Source organism: Calliphora vicina, chromosome 1 (assembly GCF_958450345.1).
Source record: "Calliphora vicina chromosome 1, idCalVici1.1, whole genome shotgun sequence".
NCBI lineage: Eukaryota > Metazoa > Arthropoda > Insecta > Diptera > Calliphoridae > Calliphora > Calliphora vicina.
In genome coordinates, this window is record NC_088780.1 from 169411858 (window position 1) to 169430471 (window position 18614).

The following is an 18614-nucleotide window of genomic DNA, read 5'->3' on the forward strand; positions in this document are numbered from 1 at the left end:
AATATCGGCAATGGTAGGATACTTTAGGGGTAAAAGTAGCCAACGTTGTTACAAATACAGCAAACTATCAAATTTAGTTTCATTTAAATTATGACTTGAAATCCTTAGAAGAGTTCATTACTTATCTAACTGACTTTAAGCACCTTGTGGAAATAGGGCAAAGTTTTGGAGTTTTCTTTATTTATTTTTATTTTTCTAACTCTAATACAACTTGGAATAGCAGCACCAGCAGTTGTTGTTTTTGTTGTTAAACATAGATTGTATATCATGTCGCCATCACTTAAACTACGACATACTTACAACTCTTCCTTCTCATTCTTATTTAAACATCAACCTTATTTTCCTATTACGAGCAAAATGTGGTATGAGATGTCGCTGTAACAGGCTCCTGCTGATGCTTCTGGCAGTGGCAGTGCCTCTGCTACTTTTCTTGCCATTGATATTGCTGCATTATGGAGTAGTTATATCCAAGATTAGTTTTGTTCTCACACTCTTACCATCTCTTTATCCTGGAATGTCTTTGTGTTCAAGCACGAGTATGAATCTGATGGAGTATGAATGTTTGTATATTTTACTAAAAATCCTGCTGTTATTTTATGTCAGCATTAGTTACAACAATTTTACAAGTTTTTATTTGAAACTCACCTCATAGTTGTGGATTGTAAAAAAACAAAATTGTTTGAGGGCATTCAGCTACACACACATAAAGAACATAATAGCAGAGACGAAGGAAAGAAAGAGATGGCACGCAGTAGATTGTAGAAAATTGTTATAAAATTGGGTAATAAATAGTCTCAGGAACGTATTAAATGCAAAAGAAGTCTTAATGTTTCCTTTAAGGATTAAGAAAAGCTGGCAGCAAGTTTAAAATGAACTAACCAAAAATGGTGGTTTCTGTTTGAACAAGTTGACCTATTTATATTTTTTACTTAAAGAAGCTTTACTGGAAATTGTATACATTTAGTATTTAGTATCTGGTATATTTTAACTTAAACATTTAATTATGTTTCTTATTAAAAAAAACTGTTATTTTGAAATTCATATTAATGTAAATTTAAGATTAAATTAAGACTATTTAGGGCACACTGTGGTTCCAATCTCAAATCTAGCTGGACAAAATTAAAACAAATTACATATGTCTTCAGAATAAAGCGAAATATAATTTATATAATAGCTACTAACTTGCTCTCATACAATGTAAAATAGATTTGGTTTTCATAAGAGAACTGCGAGAACTTGAACAAATCTTCGCTAATATTTTTGTAAAATAAAATTTTAGTAGTGTGTTGTGTGGTTCACTTTCCAATCAAACACAAAAGTAATGTGTTCTTAATGAAAAGCGTGTATTATGTAAAATCTGCGTGAACATATTGAAGCACCAGTTCATACATGGGAGTTGTATTCCATTTTCTGGCGGTTATACTTGGGTGGTATAAATACAGATGAGATCAGATGGAGTAAAGTAATTCCCACATCACATTGTTTTTCATGTCCACAACATCAAGAGCGTCTGCTTCCACAATATTTGTTCAATTCACAAGGTCTCATATTGTCATAATGTCCTAATATTTCACAATGATTTGAAAATGTTTATTGCCTTTCAATCAAATAATGTCCTAAAATAATACTACTCTGTATGCTATGTTTATTGTGTTATCGTAACCAACAAGCAGAAACCTACGCCAAACGCCTAAGAGTCGGTTAAGCCGAGCCGCCGAGTGGTGAAGTATTAGGACATTATGACAATATGACATTATAATAGTCCTTGTGAATTGACCAATTTTTTATATTTTATATATGTATTTTCAAAAAATGTTGTACAAGTGTGTAAATATAATGATGTGTGTGTATTATGTGCTCTATTTATAACTATTTATTAAGTTTATATATTGTATTTTTTTTTATTATTATTGTTGTAACTATAATTTAGCTAAAATTAGGCAATTTGATAACACACATTTGCTACTAATTTAATTTTATTTTATGTTTATATTTATTTTTATTTTTATGTATGTATGTCTGTAACATACATATGTCTAAACACACATACTCACATACATGTACAATATATTAAATATAATATTTGTGGCTATATGTAACTATACATACATATATACATGTGTACATAGTAAATATGTATGTGATTGTCTAGGTTATTACAGCCATGGCCTTCATTTTTATTAAGAAAACAGCAACAACAACAACAACAATGTGGACTAAAACCACACAATGAAGTACTACAACAACCACCGAGTCCTTGGGCTTAATAGACCCATAAAACGCGTCTTTTATGTCTCCTCAGTAGACTGGAAACCATTCAGCTCATGGTTCTCTGTTTTTTTTTGTAGTTTTTGTTAACTTTTGGCATGTAAACAAAAACGCTTTTGTTAAAATTGTTTGTTTGTCGACTATAAAATAAAAATTTCGTTCAAAAATTTATGGGGTTTGTGGCAATGAAATTGTAATAAAATTATTATTTTTTTACAATTATAATGTTGTGTGCGGTAAATATTTATTATAATTTTCAGAACCAGTTAGAATAATTTATAAGCAATAAAAACCATCAGAGTCTTGTATAATATTCTATGTATTAGCAAATACACTCTCGATCTGATGATTAGAACCACTGAAATTTCTGTTTTTAGTAGGTCATATCTTTTTAAATATTTTGTCACTACCATCGGAAAGGACACTTTCTTAAGATTACAAAAATAAAAAAACCACCATTCAAGTTAATGAAATTAATTTATATTTAAACTCAAAAAAAGGTTGGAAATGACTTGCAATTGCCGAAATAAATACATCCGTGATTTTGGGCACCTGTAATCCCTTCCCTTGACGTAATTTTGTCGATTATGCAACGTCGTTTTTCCCTAACGGTGTGGTTTTAATCCCGGAATTCGGACTTTTAAAAATTACATTCACGGGACTTCCAGAGTCCCGGAAAAAATTCTGCAATCACCGTATCCCTTCCAAATTTTATCGATATAATATAAAAACAATAATTGTTTAACTTAAAAGCAATTGACATACGTTGGACACATAAATCTAATGATCCAGTCGACTCAACAAAATAATGAATCGTGATTGGTATCCCTAACTACTTAGTATTGTCTGTATTGCTTATTTACCAGGCAAACACATGCATAATTGCAACGTATTACTTATATATTGTATAAGGAATCAATATAATTCTCATTGAGTTAATAATATTTAACTTTTTAAAAAACAGGACCATTTTGGAAAAAAGTTAGATTTTGCAAAAAAAAAAGTCAAAAATTGCATGTTTTGAGGTACAAAACATTTATTTTGATAGATATCGAACTCGCATTCCACTAAGCGATCAAATAGGTCTTCAAGGAAAATATCTAAGCTTTATTTAAAGAAAAATAAAGCTTTTAAAAAGAAAAGGTCAAAAAAGTTTTTGATTTCGAAAAAAATAAACAAAAATATTTTATTTTTTTTAAAATATCTTTTTTCGAAAGATTGAAGAAATAGCTATCTAAAATATTTGGGTCACATTTTGCTAAGAACAATAAGTAATAAGTTACATGGATGAAAAAATAACATGTTTGGACAAAATGTAAAATTTTTACCGATCTTGTTGAATTGTGCCTGAATTACTATCCAATAGGTCTAACATTGGTGTAAATTTGATCCTGATCGGAAGACATCGATTTTAAAAGTTGGTTCACTTAACGTGAAATTTTAACCAAAAACCTAAATCATAAATTTTTCAAGGACGCACTTTTTCTACACTGTGATTATTTATCATTATAAATCATACCAAATATTCAAAACAAAGAATATAGAACATTTTTTTTATATAAAATGTTTAAATTTGTCTTCGATAATTCATTGACTTAAGTAATTAATAACACTTAAAATTATTCAACTTACCTTCTAAAGACCCCGTATATATTCTAGTAATATCATAATCCATGGGTCCATCACTCGTTTCTATTTGTACATCACTGGTGAATACTGACAAGGGATCCTGACGCAGCACCAAACGAAATTCCCTAGAAATGTATATAAAAAAAAACGAACAAACAATGTCATAAGACAAATATGCCAGAATAATAAAGTAATATGAGTACGACAATTTAACAACAAAATATAACTTTTTAATAGTTAAGAAACAATAATAAAAACAATATTGATAAAGTAAATATGAACAAATAAGAAAGGAGCGAGTGCACAACAGCTAAAAGTTTAAAAAACAAACAAAAAAAGTGAAAATATTGAAGAAGAATAGAGACAGGGGGCACATAGAATTACAAATAACTAGGAGTGTATTAGTATAATAAATACATACACATATACTACATACTTATGTGCAGATAAATATATGTACATTAGGATGGCCCCAAAAAAAAGTGATGATATTTCCAACAAAATTAAAAGCTTAATACATTTTCAGATGCCGTTTCTCAAAAATTGTGTACTGGCGTTAATATTTCGTGAGCTGGATCCAAGGATAAAAATGTCCTTTTTTAAGGATTTTTTTCATATTTAAAAATTCAATTTAGTTGGAATTTTTTGAAGTTTTCGGAATCTATTTTCTTTCCGCTCTGATGTTAGATATATTTTCAAGACTCAAAATATCTACCCAAGTCGTATAGGCGCCCTCAAATACCATTCACATGATACCAATATTTCGTGAAATATGAAAAAAAATTATAAAAAGAACCTTTTTATCCTTGGAACCAGCTAAAGAAGCCACCCTAATGTACATACATATGTATGTACTATACATAAGTATATAACTAAAAACCAACAAACAGTGAAGGAATATACAAACAAACAAATACTTTTCGAATACGAGTAACTGAATTTGTATGTATGTGTGTTTGTGTATAAAAGTCGTAACTGATGACAGCACAAGTGTTGACAATCTTAAATGTCAGCAATAATTGTGTCAGCATAAAAGACACACACACACAGTCACATAAGTTAGAATATGTATGAATAACACAAACAACAATTGAAAACTGAAACGCATTTCAATCTACTGTTTGCATAGAAAAATAAATACTCGGGGGACATTTTGTATTTATTGTGCAGCAATGAAATGAAGTTACTCCCATGTAAGTCTTTCAATTTTCAAATGCCAAAAAATCAATAAAATGAAAAAGGAAAATCTATTTTTTGCATTTACCACTCGTATCATTTGAAAATTGTCATATGTTTTATATTGTTTTCCAAGACATTACAATTTCACTTATATGACATTCATGAAATTATTGAACAAGTACATAGTACAATTTCTGTAGTAGAATTGGATAAAGAGTTTTTGTTTTACATTTGCATGTAACTAAATTGATTTACATCTTATATTTTACAAGAATTTTTGTTAGCATTTTTGTTCTATTGTATAACTTAGATTCAAGCATGAGAAAATGTTTTATACCTTTGACTCCATAGCAATCGCCCTCTAACATTTTAGGTCATTTAATATTTTTTTTTTGTTTTAATTTTAACACCTTTTTTCCCCATAAAATCTTTTAGTACCATAAAGTCATTCTATTCAATATTTGTAGCTGGATTTTCTCATTTTATAGTCCACATTCACTTGCTCTTTCTGACTCTAATCTATTTTTTATGGACAACAAGATATAAATGTTTATTTTTAACTTTTTTTTTTTTTTTGTTGCTTTCAATGCATGAACCAGATGTAACCCAAACCCTAAAAAAACAGCACACTCTGGCACTGAGATACTTAATTGTCAAAATGTCATTTTTGTATGTCAGATGGCTAATGATGGTTGTAAACATGAGAATAAAAGCAACAGAAAACAAAACAAAAAATACATAAAGGACACCAACATTGTTGCTATTTTAGGATTTTGAAGTACTAAGTGTTATCGATTTTTTTATTGTTGATTTTTATAACTTATTGGATCATCAAATTTCTACAACTCATAAATCAAACACATTCTAATGCAGTCAGCACCATGGAAAGTGCAAATACATACAAATGTTTGTATATACACTAATGTACTTAGAAATGTATGTTTTGTAGAGAACTTTGAGTATTTTTGAGTGTGAGTTTATACATTTTTTAAACTTAATATTTATTAATGCAGAGAGTAAGATTTATGTCAGATATTTTTTAAGCTCAAACCGTTTTCATTATTATAGTTGGGAAAATAAGGAGAACATTAGGGGGATTTTAATAATCTCATATGCTTAAAGGTAAATATGATTACTTTAAATTTTTTACAATTTCTCAAAAATGCTGAATATCAAATATTCTCCACCCGAATTTCGATGTGAACAAATTATACTTGTCTCAACATTGATGCATATAAACATAGGTCTCTTATCAGTCATATTGTCATAATGTCCTAATATATCACGACTCGGCAGCTCGGCTTAACCGACTCTTAGGCATTCCGCGCAGGTCTCTGATCTGATGGTTGGTTGCGATAACACAATAAACATAGCATACAGAGTAGTATTATTTTAGGAAATTTTTTGCTTGAAAACAATAAAAACCTTTGTGAAATATTAGGACATTATGACATGATAAGCTCAAACCATTTTCATTATAGTTGGAATTAGGGGGATTTTAATAATTGTGAATTCACCAAATATTTAAAATTACACATGGACCACTTAAGAAATCCACCAGCCTTTATTTAAGGCGAATTTAACACGTACATTTTCAGAACCATTTACTAATAAAATTACCAGTAAAATACAGTGTTTGACGAATTAAAGTGACCAGCAAGATTTTCTATTGACCGTTCTAAACCTTTTTCTTTAAGGGTTTTGCAGTCAGTGCTATCTCAATACGCCACAGACTCTGGAAAATTGCAAAGATAATATCCGATAAGAATGTCAAACGTTATCGTTCGACATTCACGCCAAAACAATTGTAAATGCCACAAAAAGTACAAAAATTGTAATCAACAATAGCCCACTTGTCTGATGCTGTATTCAAAAAGAAATGGAAAAGAAAAACTTATAATGAATGTAAGTTGGAATTAGCTACATTGACTAGATTTTACATGTGGAGCAACTAAGTTATAAGGTAGGTGCCCGTCAAAAGTATATAGGGATATACTTTTCGTTCTATTTAATTATTGTCAACAAGATCCGTCAAGAACTCTCTGAGTTAGAGGGGGTCAAAATTTGATATTTTAGCAGAACGTGTGTTTTTTTCTCATCCATGTAACTTATTACCTCTTGTTCTTAGCAAAATGTGTCCCAAATAATTAAGAGCTATTTCTTCAATCTTTCGAAAAAAAAATATTTTTTTTCCAAAATCAAAAACTTTTTTTTACTTTTTTTTCAAAAGAAAGCTTAGATCATTACCTTGAAGTCTTTTTTGATCGCTTAGTGGGATACGAGTCGGATTCAAAATAAGTGTTTTGTAAGTCAAGTTATACATTTTATGATTTTTGAAAAAATTCCAAAAAATTTTGTTTTGAGTTACATAACCTCCTAAGCAAAAAAGTCAAAATTTGTATGTCTTGAGTTACAAAACATTTATTTTGATAGATATCCTACGCGCATCCCACTCAACAACAAAAAATATCTTTTGAGCAAAAAAAAATAAATAAATGAAAAAATGGTACATTTTGAAAAGAAAGTCAAGAATGTTTTTGATTTTGCAAAAAATTCAAAAATGTTTTTGATTTTGGAATAAAATGTCAAAATTTTTTTTTTTTCGAAATATTAGGGAAATAGGATTCTAAACTATATGGAATATATTTTGCTAAGAATAATAAGTAATAAGTAAGTTACATGGATGGGAAAAAACACACGTTGGACCAAAATATAAAATCTAACTCAGAGAGTTTTTGACCGATCTTATTGATAATAAATAAATAGAACGAAAAGTATGTCACCATATACTTTTGACGGGCACCTTGTAAGTTAGTTGTCGATTATAAAATTTTTTTCTTATTTCTTTATTAAAAAAAAATGTCGGTTCATAAATAGATCTAACAACATTTTAGCAACAAGTATTTTGGTCAATACTGAGTATCAATCAATACTAAGTATTTGAGTTTTTTCATAAACATAACAAAAAATGTGTGACCTTATAATTTTGAGGGACACCTTATAAGCAATAAACTAAAAGACCCACTCTCTGCGTCATCTGGATTCTATGACTACAGAAAAAGAAGAATGTGGCACACTCTTTGCCACTTATTACCACACAAACATAGACACATCAAACCTGGGTTTTTTTTCAGACACATTTTTATGATCTTTAATGAATGTTGTTTGAATAGAAAACATTTCTTTAGCTTCTTGTTATCTTTTGCAAAGAAATCTTACTTTCTTTTTGATTTTATTTTTCATACTTGAATTTTAAAAAGGTAGAAATATTTTTCATTCGTTTTCTGTGTTGTAAGATGTACCTACATAGTTTTATTATTTCCATTTACTTTTGTAGCCATTCTTTTGCACAAAATATAAAAAAGACATTTTATAACTTCCATTTACCTAATGACACAATTTTTTTTAAACACCTTATGTTGTTGCTGTAGTTGTCTTTGCTGTTGCTATTGCTGTTGATGTGTTGTTTTATGTTTTTGTTTTACAAATCTAGTCTTTTTCATATAAAAATCATGACAAATCCTATAATATTATCGATGATAAGATCTGCACCCTTTAAGAGCTGGTGTTTTTTTTTCTTCTCATTTTTTATGTCTTCTCTACTGCCTGCCTTTTTCTATTTAGATGATGACTCTGTGCCTGATTTTATTTTTATGCAATTTTCTTTAGTATTTTGTTTTTTTTTTGCTCTTCTTCGTTTTTAATATTTATTAAGATGTCTTTGTTGTTACTCGTTTTACCCACCTCCTGGCCCGCTTTCACTATTTATCCACTGGCTGTTTTTAATGTTTCTTTTTTTTATGAAAACTTAAAATTAATGTGTTGTTGTTTTTATTGTTTCTGTTGATGATGTTGTTGTTTGTTTATATTTTTTTTATATAAAATATTTCGTAGTTTAAGTGTCACCACGCCTTAAGCTCAAAAATACGACAGAAAAAAAAGCTGTGTTATTTTTTTGATGTAAAGTCATTTTCATTTACTTTGTTTTGTTGTTGATGGTGTTGTTGATGTTTTTGTTTTTGTTTTTGTTGTCGTAGTTGTTATTTTTCTACTACTAAAACATGCTTCACATTTTGATAGATGAATAGATGGATGAGTGAAATTGCTGCTGTTGTGTTCTTGGATAGTTAAATAAATGAAGGGATACAAACAAACAAATAAACAAACATATAACTTATATACAAACACAAATATATTTTCCAGTAATAGAGCAATACAAGTATTTTCAAGAAGTTTTACACTCTAAGAAAATGTTTACAAAAGTTAATTTTTTCATTAGATTAGGCACCCATCAAATGGTATGGAAAAATCTTATATATTCTGAATATTACTCATACCACTCGTTACACATTTAATGCTTTAGTATGGTCTTTGTTGTACCAACCCCAGAAACATGGAATCGATGCTGATAGAAGAGTTTCAAACAGTATTTAAAAGTATTTTTCTAAACATGCATTATTTAAATAGACTACAGTTAGTATGAGTAATATGTTCCTATTTTTTTTAAAAATTTTCCGTGAAATTTCGATTGTATTTAGGCACACAAACTGGGGAATACACTAGGGTTATATTAGTCAATTAATCGGAAAAATTTCGAAAAGTCGAAACAGACCTTTTAATCGGTAAACAGTCGAACAATCGATTACACCATCTCAAACAAGTAGCATTCTGGCATCCATATATTTTCATAAATTGGCAAAAGTAGAGAAGTCAAAACTAAAATTTATAAAAGTCTAATGTTTTATATAAAATCAACAACGACATTCCACCAGGTCAGTTTGGTTATATTAGACAGTCTGTGACAGCACTCGGAACTAAAGTGCCCTGGAGACGATCAAATAAACCCGTCAATCAGTCCATATGTGTGAGTGTCGTATGCTTGAAGCTTTAAAGGAGACGTATAAATAAATACGTAAATCACCATTTGTATTTGGACGCACTTTTCCATTATGACCAAAAATCTCGAAGAAACTATGTTTTTTTTTGTTAATCAGAGACGTAAAATAAATAATATGAATATTTTTTTTCATCCGTACACGGCAAACACAAAGCAAATGAAATTTGATTGTCAATCACAATAGGAGACGATTAAATAATCAGTCGTCAAATCAAAACATTTTCATTTTCATCAATCATTGCCGACAACGTGTAAGTGTAGCCGAAAAAGAACGACTGCACGCACACAACTATGTGATTGATGTGTTTATTTGATCGTCTCCAGGGCACTTAAACCAAACGATCTTATTAAAATGAATTAAAAATATTTTTAACAAATTTGTTTAAACTTCACTGAAAAATTTTCAACTTGTTTCCAAAATTGTTCAAGCAAAGCGTTGTATATCATTTCACATGTCAAAGGACTGCGTTTAAAATTGCGAACTAACCATGCATAACAATGGTGAAAATAATTATCTGAAAAAATCTAACTTTTACGAGGTTTTCTCTCATTTTGGTTTATAACTTTTTTATATTTAGCCGATCATAGAATCAGAGTTTCCTAACGACCATGATAAACTCACTACTTTTGTGAAAAATATAATAAATTTGAGTTTTTATGTAATTGCTAAAATATCGAAAGATGTTTTAAAAAAAATGTATTGTTAATTTCTTGAGTATTTTTCAACAAGATCATTAAATTTTGCAAACTTTTACTGTCCGTTCTTTTATGTTTTTACTGCTTAGGGAAGTGATAAATTTCTTTGAGTGTAAAAAATATAACAGTAGCAGCAACAGCACGAGTACTCTGAGTATGCCTTAAAGTTGCATGTCAATAGATTATGTGTATGTATGTATGTACGTTCAACTATGTTAGTGTAAATGCAAGAGTATTTTACTTTAAATGTTGACATAATTTTAAGCATAAAAATGTGTTAATGACACAACAGCAGTAGAAACAACAAAAATAATAAATATATAAATAAATCTAACTCAATCTTAAAATAATGCTGTTGAAATGCACTTAAAAACAACTAAGTAAATAGAAAACATCAACATTCTTAATATCCTGTAAAAAATATAATATTCTTATCACTTCCTTGAAAAGTAAACGAAATAAACATCATTTAGTTATATGTTTATAACTAAACAAAGGACTAAAGATCTGCAATACAACTTAATTTAAAGTTTTCCATTTTTGTCTCTCTCATTTTCAGCTTTATTTAAACAAATGCTGCAGTAGCCTAATAAAACATTAAAAGAGTACAAAAAAAAGAACAACTAAAACACATACACACACAAACACACTCAAACCTAGAGAGATCTAATGGTAAGGAGAACAACAACTTTAACATTCCTGCATCATGTTTTACACAATTTGGAAAACAATTTCTTGGTACAAACATAAACAAGTAATGCAGATGTTTGAAGTAGATTCAGACACATACACTCATGCATGCATGAGCAACAACAACACAAACAATACAACAACAAGCAGAACATCAAAAACGGTACAAGCATTTAACATATTTTTCATAGAAACATACAAATGTACATATCGTTAGCTTAGTGTGCAAACGTGCTAAGTCCACTTTTTATGAAAATCAAAGTTTTCCCGGGAGGAAATTTCAAAATCTTTTCAGTCTCAGGAATTCCCAGAAATTTTTTAATACTCTATTAAATGATGATCTTTGGTTTAAATTTTTTAAAATAGATAGTCTTGGACTTTATCAGGTCCAACCTTTTTAATTTGGGATTTTCTTTGGTATTAACCCTTAAATGCATGATTTTTACTTTTATTTTTCAATAAAGTATCAAATATTTAGTTGATTTTTATTTATTATATTTCCTATAGCTTTACTTTGATTTAGAATTTCTTTAGCTGAAACTTTTCGTACTCCATTTGATTTTTCTGAATTAGAATCTGAATTAGAATCAAGCTTATATTCGTCTAAAAACTGGAATGTAGACAATTGGCAACAATATGCATTAAAGGGTGAAACCAAATCAGAATTTCGATATAATGACATTATTCAATTAACAACAAATTTGGCAATATAAACGTCTGAATATTTCAACTGTAAGAACTCCTGAAATTAAGGAAATATTGGATAATTTTGAAATTGCTCCATTGTCTTTTGATAGCAACTTTAGTGACAATAGAGACTTTAATTCAAATAACAAAGTTAAAACGATTAAAATGTGATAAATCCAAAAAAAAAAATCGTTTATGTCGCCAAGGCCTTTCTTCTAAACAGTGATTATTTACCATTATAAATCATAACAATATTTGCATTAACAGATTAGAACTTTGTTTGTGTTTCCTATAAATTTTTTTAAAAAAAGGACTTAGCACAATTACAGCTATGCTGGTGTACATAAATATGTAAAAAAAACTTACATACATAAAATGTACAAGGATATAAACAGGAAGAGAAGGACACATTAAAAACAACACAACATGACTCACACGTTAAACAGAAAATTACTCTAAAACATACACAAATAAACAAATTATGTTGGCAACCGTTACCGCTAGTTACCGTTGTCACTAAAATACCTCTTAGATCGACAAGCGCTAATCCTAGTACACATACTATTATTATTATTATTCTTTAAATTTATAAAATTATCTGAAATTACCGAAATGTTTATATTCTTAAAAAAAATTAATAATTTAAAATTAAATCTGCAATTAATGCAATCTACTTTTTATAAATTTTGTTAAAAATTTAAATCTGAACATCATAACATCGCTACAAATAAAGCTAATTAAAAAACAGCATTAAAATACCATTAGCTATATAACCCAAAATACCAAAAATATTGCAAAATACCGTTAACGTTACCTTTTAACAATATATTTCGAATCCGTTGTCGACCTCACACACAAGACATACAACATTTATTGAATTTATAAATTTTTATGTAGAGTTATGGCTTAAAGCAACATTTTACATTTTTATGTTATTCAAAAATATTTTCTTTTTTTTTTGAATTATTACAATGAAAAACCCAGCCAAAAATGTTTGTCATAATTAAGCTCTCATAGAGAAATGCAAAATATGTTAACGAGCGGTTCAGACCGAATTAAGATTTGTGAATTTCGAAGGAATTTAGTTTTTAATAACTTAATTTATTTAAAAGACAATTTCAGATTTCTTCTTTGAGTTGCTAATTTATTTTTATTTTTTAAATTTTAGGATATTTTTAATGCTTTTATATTTGGGGTCAAATGCGTGCAAGAGAGCGAATTTAATCTGTTAAGATAAATTTTTATACTCTATTACTTCTTAGCTCATATTAATCAGATGTTAAAAAAGCAATTTGATAATAAATTATTCTTCACTATTTTTATTTGAAATTGAGAAGATTATAAAATCATATTGAGCAAAGTACAACAAGTAGTGACTCTCTATTTATTTTAAATTATACTCACACATATACGTGTGAATTCAATACCCTTATGAGAGAATTAAACACATCAAAATACTGGGAATTTTAACTTTGATTTTCCGACTAAATAAAGGACGAACCTCTATATCATACTTCCACTTAATATTTTTATTTCTAAAACACGGCCATTTTGCAAAAACAAAATAAAATTTTAATTATTTGTTAGAATTTAAATTAAAGAACAGAATTTTAGTTTTGGTATTGAAAATCATTTAAAATGAAATTTTAAACAATGTTATAAAACTGGTGAAAATTAAAAATGCACCAACACATTTACATATTTCTTACTAAAACATATTTAGAGTTAGGTACTTTTTCACTAACACATGTTAAGACTTTGATATTGAGCGAATTCCGTTGGGAATACTCATAGCTCGGAAACTTTCCTATTAAAGTCCTAACACAATTATTAAAAACCTATATTGTGAGAATGTATTAATCTATGTGAAAACAAAAACAACACTCGTATGTGTGAAGATTTTAAGTAATTTTTTTGTTTGAGTTTTTTTCTAGTTATCGCTCAACATAATCCTGGCGAATTATGATTGAAAATTCTTAATTTAATTTAAAAATTTCTAAATTTAAATTTGAAATTCTAAAATTAATTTCAATATGAATCACATGGTTTCTTATGCCGATTAACTCTAGCACATTCTTATAGTTAATCGGCATAAGAAACCATGTGATCCTTACATTTTAGATATAAAATGTGTTCAGAATATGTTAACCCTCTAAATTCTCAAGGATTGATTCTTGTTTGTCCTTCTTTTAAATATTTTAACTATTTTTTTGTCATGCTAATTTTTTGGGGTACTTTAAAATAAAATTTTTAATAAATACGAAACTAACCCTAAGCTCTCTTTGGTTGTGTCTTATTTCTGACTTTCTCCTTGAATTTTCTGTTTTGGTGTATTCAAGGACTCATAGCTAAATTTCACGGATAATATTTTTGCAGAACATTTTAACCCCCTAAATTCCTGTTTTAATGGTGTTTTTTGCTCTTTTTTAAAAGAAGGACAAAAAAGACCCATGCCTTGAGGATTTAGAGGGTTAACATATTCTACAAAAATTTTCTCCGTAAAATTTTACATAAATTTTCTGAACACATTTTATACCTAAAATGTAAGGATCACATGGTTGCTGATGACGATTAACAATAAGAATGTGCTAGAGTTGGGATACTTTAACCGCCCCTCAAATGAAATGCTGATGTAAACTTTCAAAACGCCGATACATGTGTCTTTTTTTTGGAATTTTTTTTTGTGTTGTACAGTGTTATATATGAAAGTTTCAAATTCACATTTCAAGCAGTTTAAGAAGAGTTTCCAAATAATCTTAAACATTAAATGTCGGAAATATAAATCATATCTTCGGTTTTATGTTTATGTATGAGCAATATTTCTATAAAAAAAATTTCGCTGGGTTGTACAAAATATACTTCAGGACTTTATTCAAATAAACACTTTTGCTATAAAGTAACAAATTGCACGTAAAATATTTCATGTCAATTACACACAGTTTACAAATTGATCTACAAGACATTATGTTGGTACATGCAAAAAGTATATCGTTAGCTAAAATGCAAAAAGGCGTAACTAACAAAAAATTCAAAATCGAGTTTTTGATTGATTATTATTGCGAATACCTTGTTTAAGCTGAAAATAGACATTTTATATTTTATAAACTATGTGCTTAACCTTATTTGTTGTAGAAAAAACTTTGTTAAACATGTTTATAGTTTTCATTTAACAAAGTTTTTTGCTTCTGCTGTAAAATAACATTTTTGTTACTAACGCTTTTTGCAGTTTAGCTAACGAAATACAGTGTAAGTTTAAACAATTTTCAGTTTAAATTTAAAATATATATGAATGTTTATGTCGTCTACACTGACGTACTACAAGACATGTAAGTTTTTAAAGTCATGTCATTAATTTCATAATTATATAGTGATTAATAATTAATACAATAAAATGTCAAAAATACTTGTCTACTTTTTAAGAAGTCACAAGGGCATTGCTGAGTGTTTTTTTTAAACAAGATTTTTTGCTGTTAATGTTGTTTTTTTAACAATAAAATATGTCAATAATGGAAACCGGAAATGTGCTAATGTTTTCTACATGAAATAGTATTTCCTGGCGAATTAAGGATTTCCGGATTATTAATGGCAAAAAGGACAGCAAAATAAATGTAAATAAAAGCGAAAGGATGAGTATAATTTATTTTGCTACTACTTTGAAACTTTAGCTGGAGAAACGGAATGGCATTAATATTTGTGTATTTCCGCTAGTTATACAAGTAAAGTTTAACATGTTTAAAAAGGAAAAAATATGATATTTGATTTTAAAATATAATATAATAACTACAACAAACTAAATAAGCAAACTGTTAAGTAACATAATTTTGTTTAAATAAGTAAACATTTATTTTTCTTTTTAAATAATATTATTTCATTTGCCTAAAAATGTAATTAAAATACAATAAGTAGCAATTTTAAAATGAAATATTAAATTGCGAACTAAAGCCATTTCTAACTTAAACGAGTATGTGCATATTTATGTAAATATCGTATTTATTTTGTACGAGTAATATTATTTTTTTTCATTTTGTAATGCATAAATAATTTAAATTGTCTTGTAATTAAAATCCCTTAAGTCTATAAATCATTCAACCATACTTCACAAAACCGATACATACTCAAACGTATGTACTCGGTCCACATTTCCCTTACACATACCTACATATTTAATAATTTCCTTTTTGAAAGAAAGTTTCTATTATTGTATTTGCTTTTTTTCTGTTTCGAAAACAGAAACAATGAATTAATAAAACAATAAATGCAAAAAGCACAATATTACTTGCAGCTGTTGCCACTCCCTTAAAAGGTTGTTCAACTTTTGGTCAGCAACAACAGCAGCAGCAGCAGAAACTATAAATACAAATACACAATAAGTATTAACAATTCTAAAGAAAAGAAAACAATTTCAACAAAATATGAAAAAAAATAGGTCTAAAAAGTTTTTCCAACTCAAGTACGTACGAAAATTTATAGAGAAAACTCCAGCACGTTAGGCACCCCTACATATTGGAAGACCTCAACCACAATGGCCAGCACTGAATGATTTGCTTAACTTTTTTTTTTCTCCTTTTTGAAGTACGATTGGGTTGTATTTATTTCTTTTTTTTCTTTACTTTATTTTTACAATTGCCATTTTCCTTTATAATTCATAATTCATTTATATTTGTGTGCATACAAGTTTGTAAGTTTTGTATATAAACGATGGTTGTTTGATAATTTTACAGTAGTATTTTTTAAATATCTAGTTTCCATAAATAATGTTCAGTATAACAGCATTTTTCAATTGTAGCTATCGCTCGGAAAAGGTGAATTTAGAATATTTATTGGATTATTCACCGGACACTGTGGTTTTAGGTATCACCAGTTTATTTTTGATAATGTTTCGAATGAACAGTGAAGAAAAAATTAATTTTCTAATTCAGTAAAGAAATTTACAGAATCAGAAAAGCCTATCACAAAATTTGTAAATTCAAATAACAATTTCACAAAATTGCAAAGGTCTTTGAAATATCTACATACATATATAGAAATAAAATATAGATAAAACGAGTAGAGCTATATTCGCTATCTTATATACCATTCACCAAATTACACTTTAAAATACAAAATTAAAAAAAAATAAAAAATTTCAAAATTTAAAAAAAAAATAATTTTCGTAAGAGTTTTTTTTAAATTTTTTTTAAAAATTTTAAGTTATTAGTGAAAAAAAATGTATGAGAAAAAAATTTTTTTGGTAAAAATAAAATTTGAGTCAAAAAATATTTTTCCCGATTTTGTCCCATTGTAGGTCCAAATTACTATAGCCATCGTTGCAATGGACTTTGAAATATCTATCATTAGATAACCATATTGTATATATTAATGATTTAGTAATCCAGATATAGATTAAAACAAGTAAGAAAGTATGGTCGGTCAAGCCCGACCATATAATACCCTACACCAAGTAAATGAGTAAAAATATTTTTCTTTTAAAATATCAATAATTTATATTCGTGAGTGATTTTCGGAAGTGGGCCTTATATGGGAGCTATGACAAATTATGGACCGATCACCATAAAATTAGGTCGTGTGATTTATGTCTATATTAAAGTTAACTATGTTGAATTTTGTGTGTATACCAACATTATTAAGCGATTTATGCACGTTAAAGTGATTTTCGGAAGCGGGTGTATATGGGAGCTATGACTAATTATGGACCGATCGTAACAAAATTTGGTGACATGAATTTTGCATATATAAAACTTATTTGGAGCGAAATTTGTGTAGATACATAGATAAATTAAACATTTATGACCAATAAAGTCCAATTTCGAGGGGACATTTGTATGGGGGCTAGGTGAAATAATGGACCGATTTCAGCCAGTTTCAATAGGCTTGGTCCTTGGGCCGAAAAAGTAATATGTACCCAATTTTATCGAAATATCTTCAAAATTGCGACCTGTACTCTGCGCACAAGGTTTACATGGACAGCCAGCCAGCCGGCCAGCCGGCCAGCCAACCAGACGGACGGACGGACATCGTTTAATCGACTCAGAAAGTGATTCTAAGTCGATCGGTATACTTTAAGGTGGGTGTTAGACTAATATTTTTGGGCGTTACAAACATCTGCACAAACGCATAATACCCTCCCCACTATGGTGGTGTGGGTATAAATAGGCCAAAAATAGAGGTTGTCCCGGTTTTTTTTATATCTCAGCACGTGTGGGAATTTCTACAACGGAAGATCCGAAAACATCTTATTACTTGTGCACCAATGTTAAAGGAGAACCTTCCAGAAGAATGGCAAAATATAACGTCCGCAGAACTGGAAAATTTAGTAGCTTCGATGACCAGACGCTTGAAGATGCCCGTGGTGGCCCAACGAAATATTGAATACTTGTATTGTATGAAAATTTGTATTCGCTGAAAAATGTTTATTTAGTGTACAAATCGTATGTAGACTTTTGTCAACATATCTTTTTAATTTTTTGTGAATAAAAGTTAAATTAATTATCAATTTGGCGATATTTTTTTTGTTATATTACTAAAAATGCATTTGAAATAAAACTGCATCATTACTTTTACTTATTAT

At 28.6% G+C, this 18614-nt stretch overlaps 1 protein-coding gene across 1 annotated transcript in view; it reads right to left on the minus strand.

Moving 5' to 3' along the window:
- Kul (Kuzbanian-like) overlaps positions 1 to 18614 on the minus strand; it is a 238871-nt gene that overhangs the window by 89079 nt on the left and 131178 nt on the right. The window contains exon 3 of the mRNA XM_065498141.1: positions 3901 to 4022. Within this exon, the coding sequence (XP_065354213.1) occupies positions 3901 to 4022 (122 nt within the window). The remainder of the gene's footprint in view (positions 1 to 3900; positions 4023 to 18614) is intronic.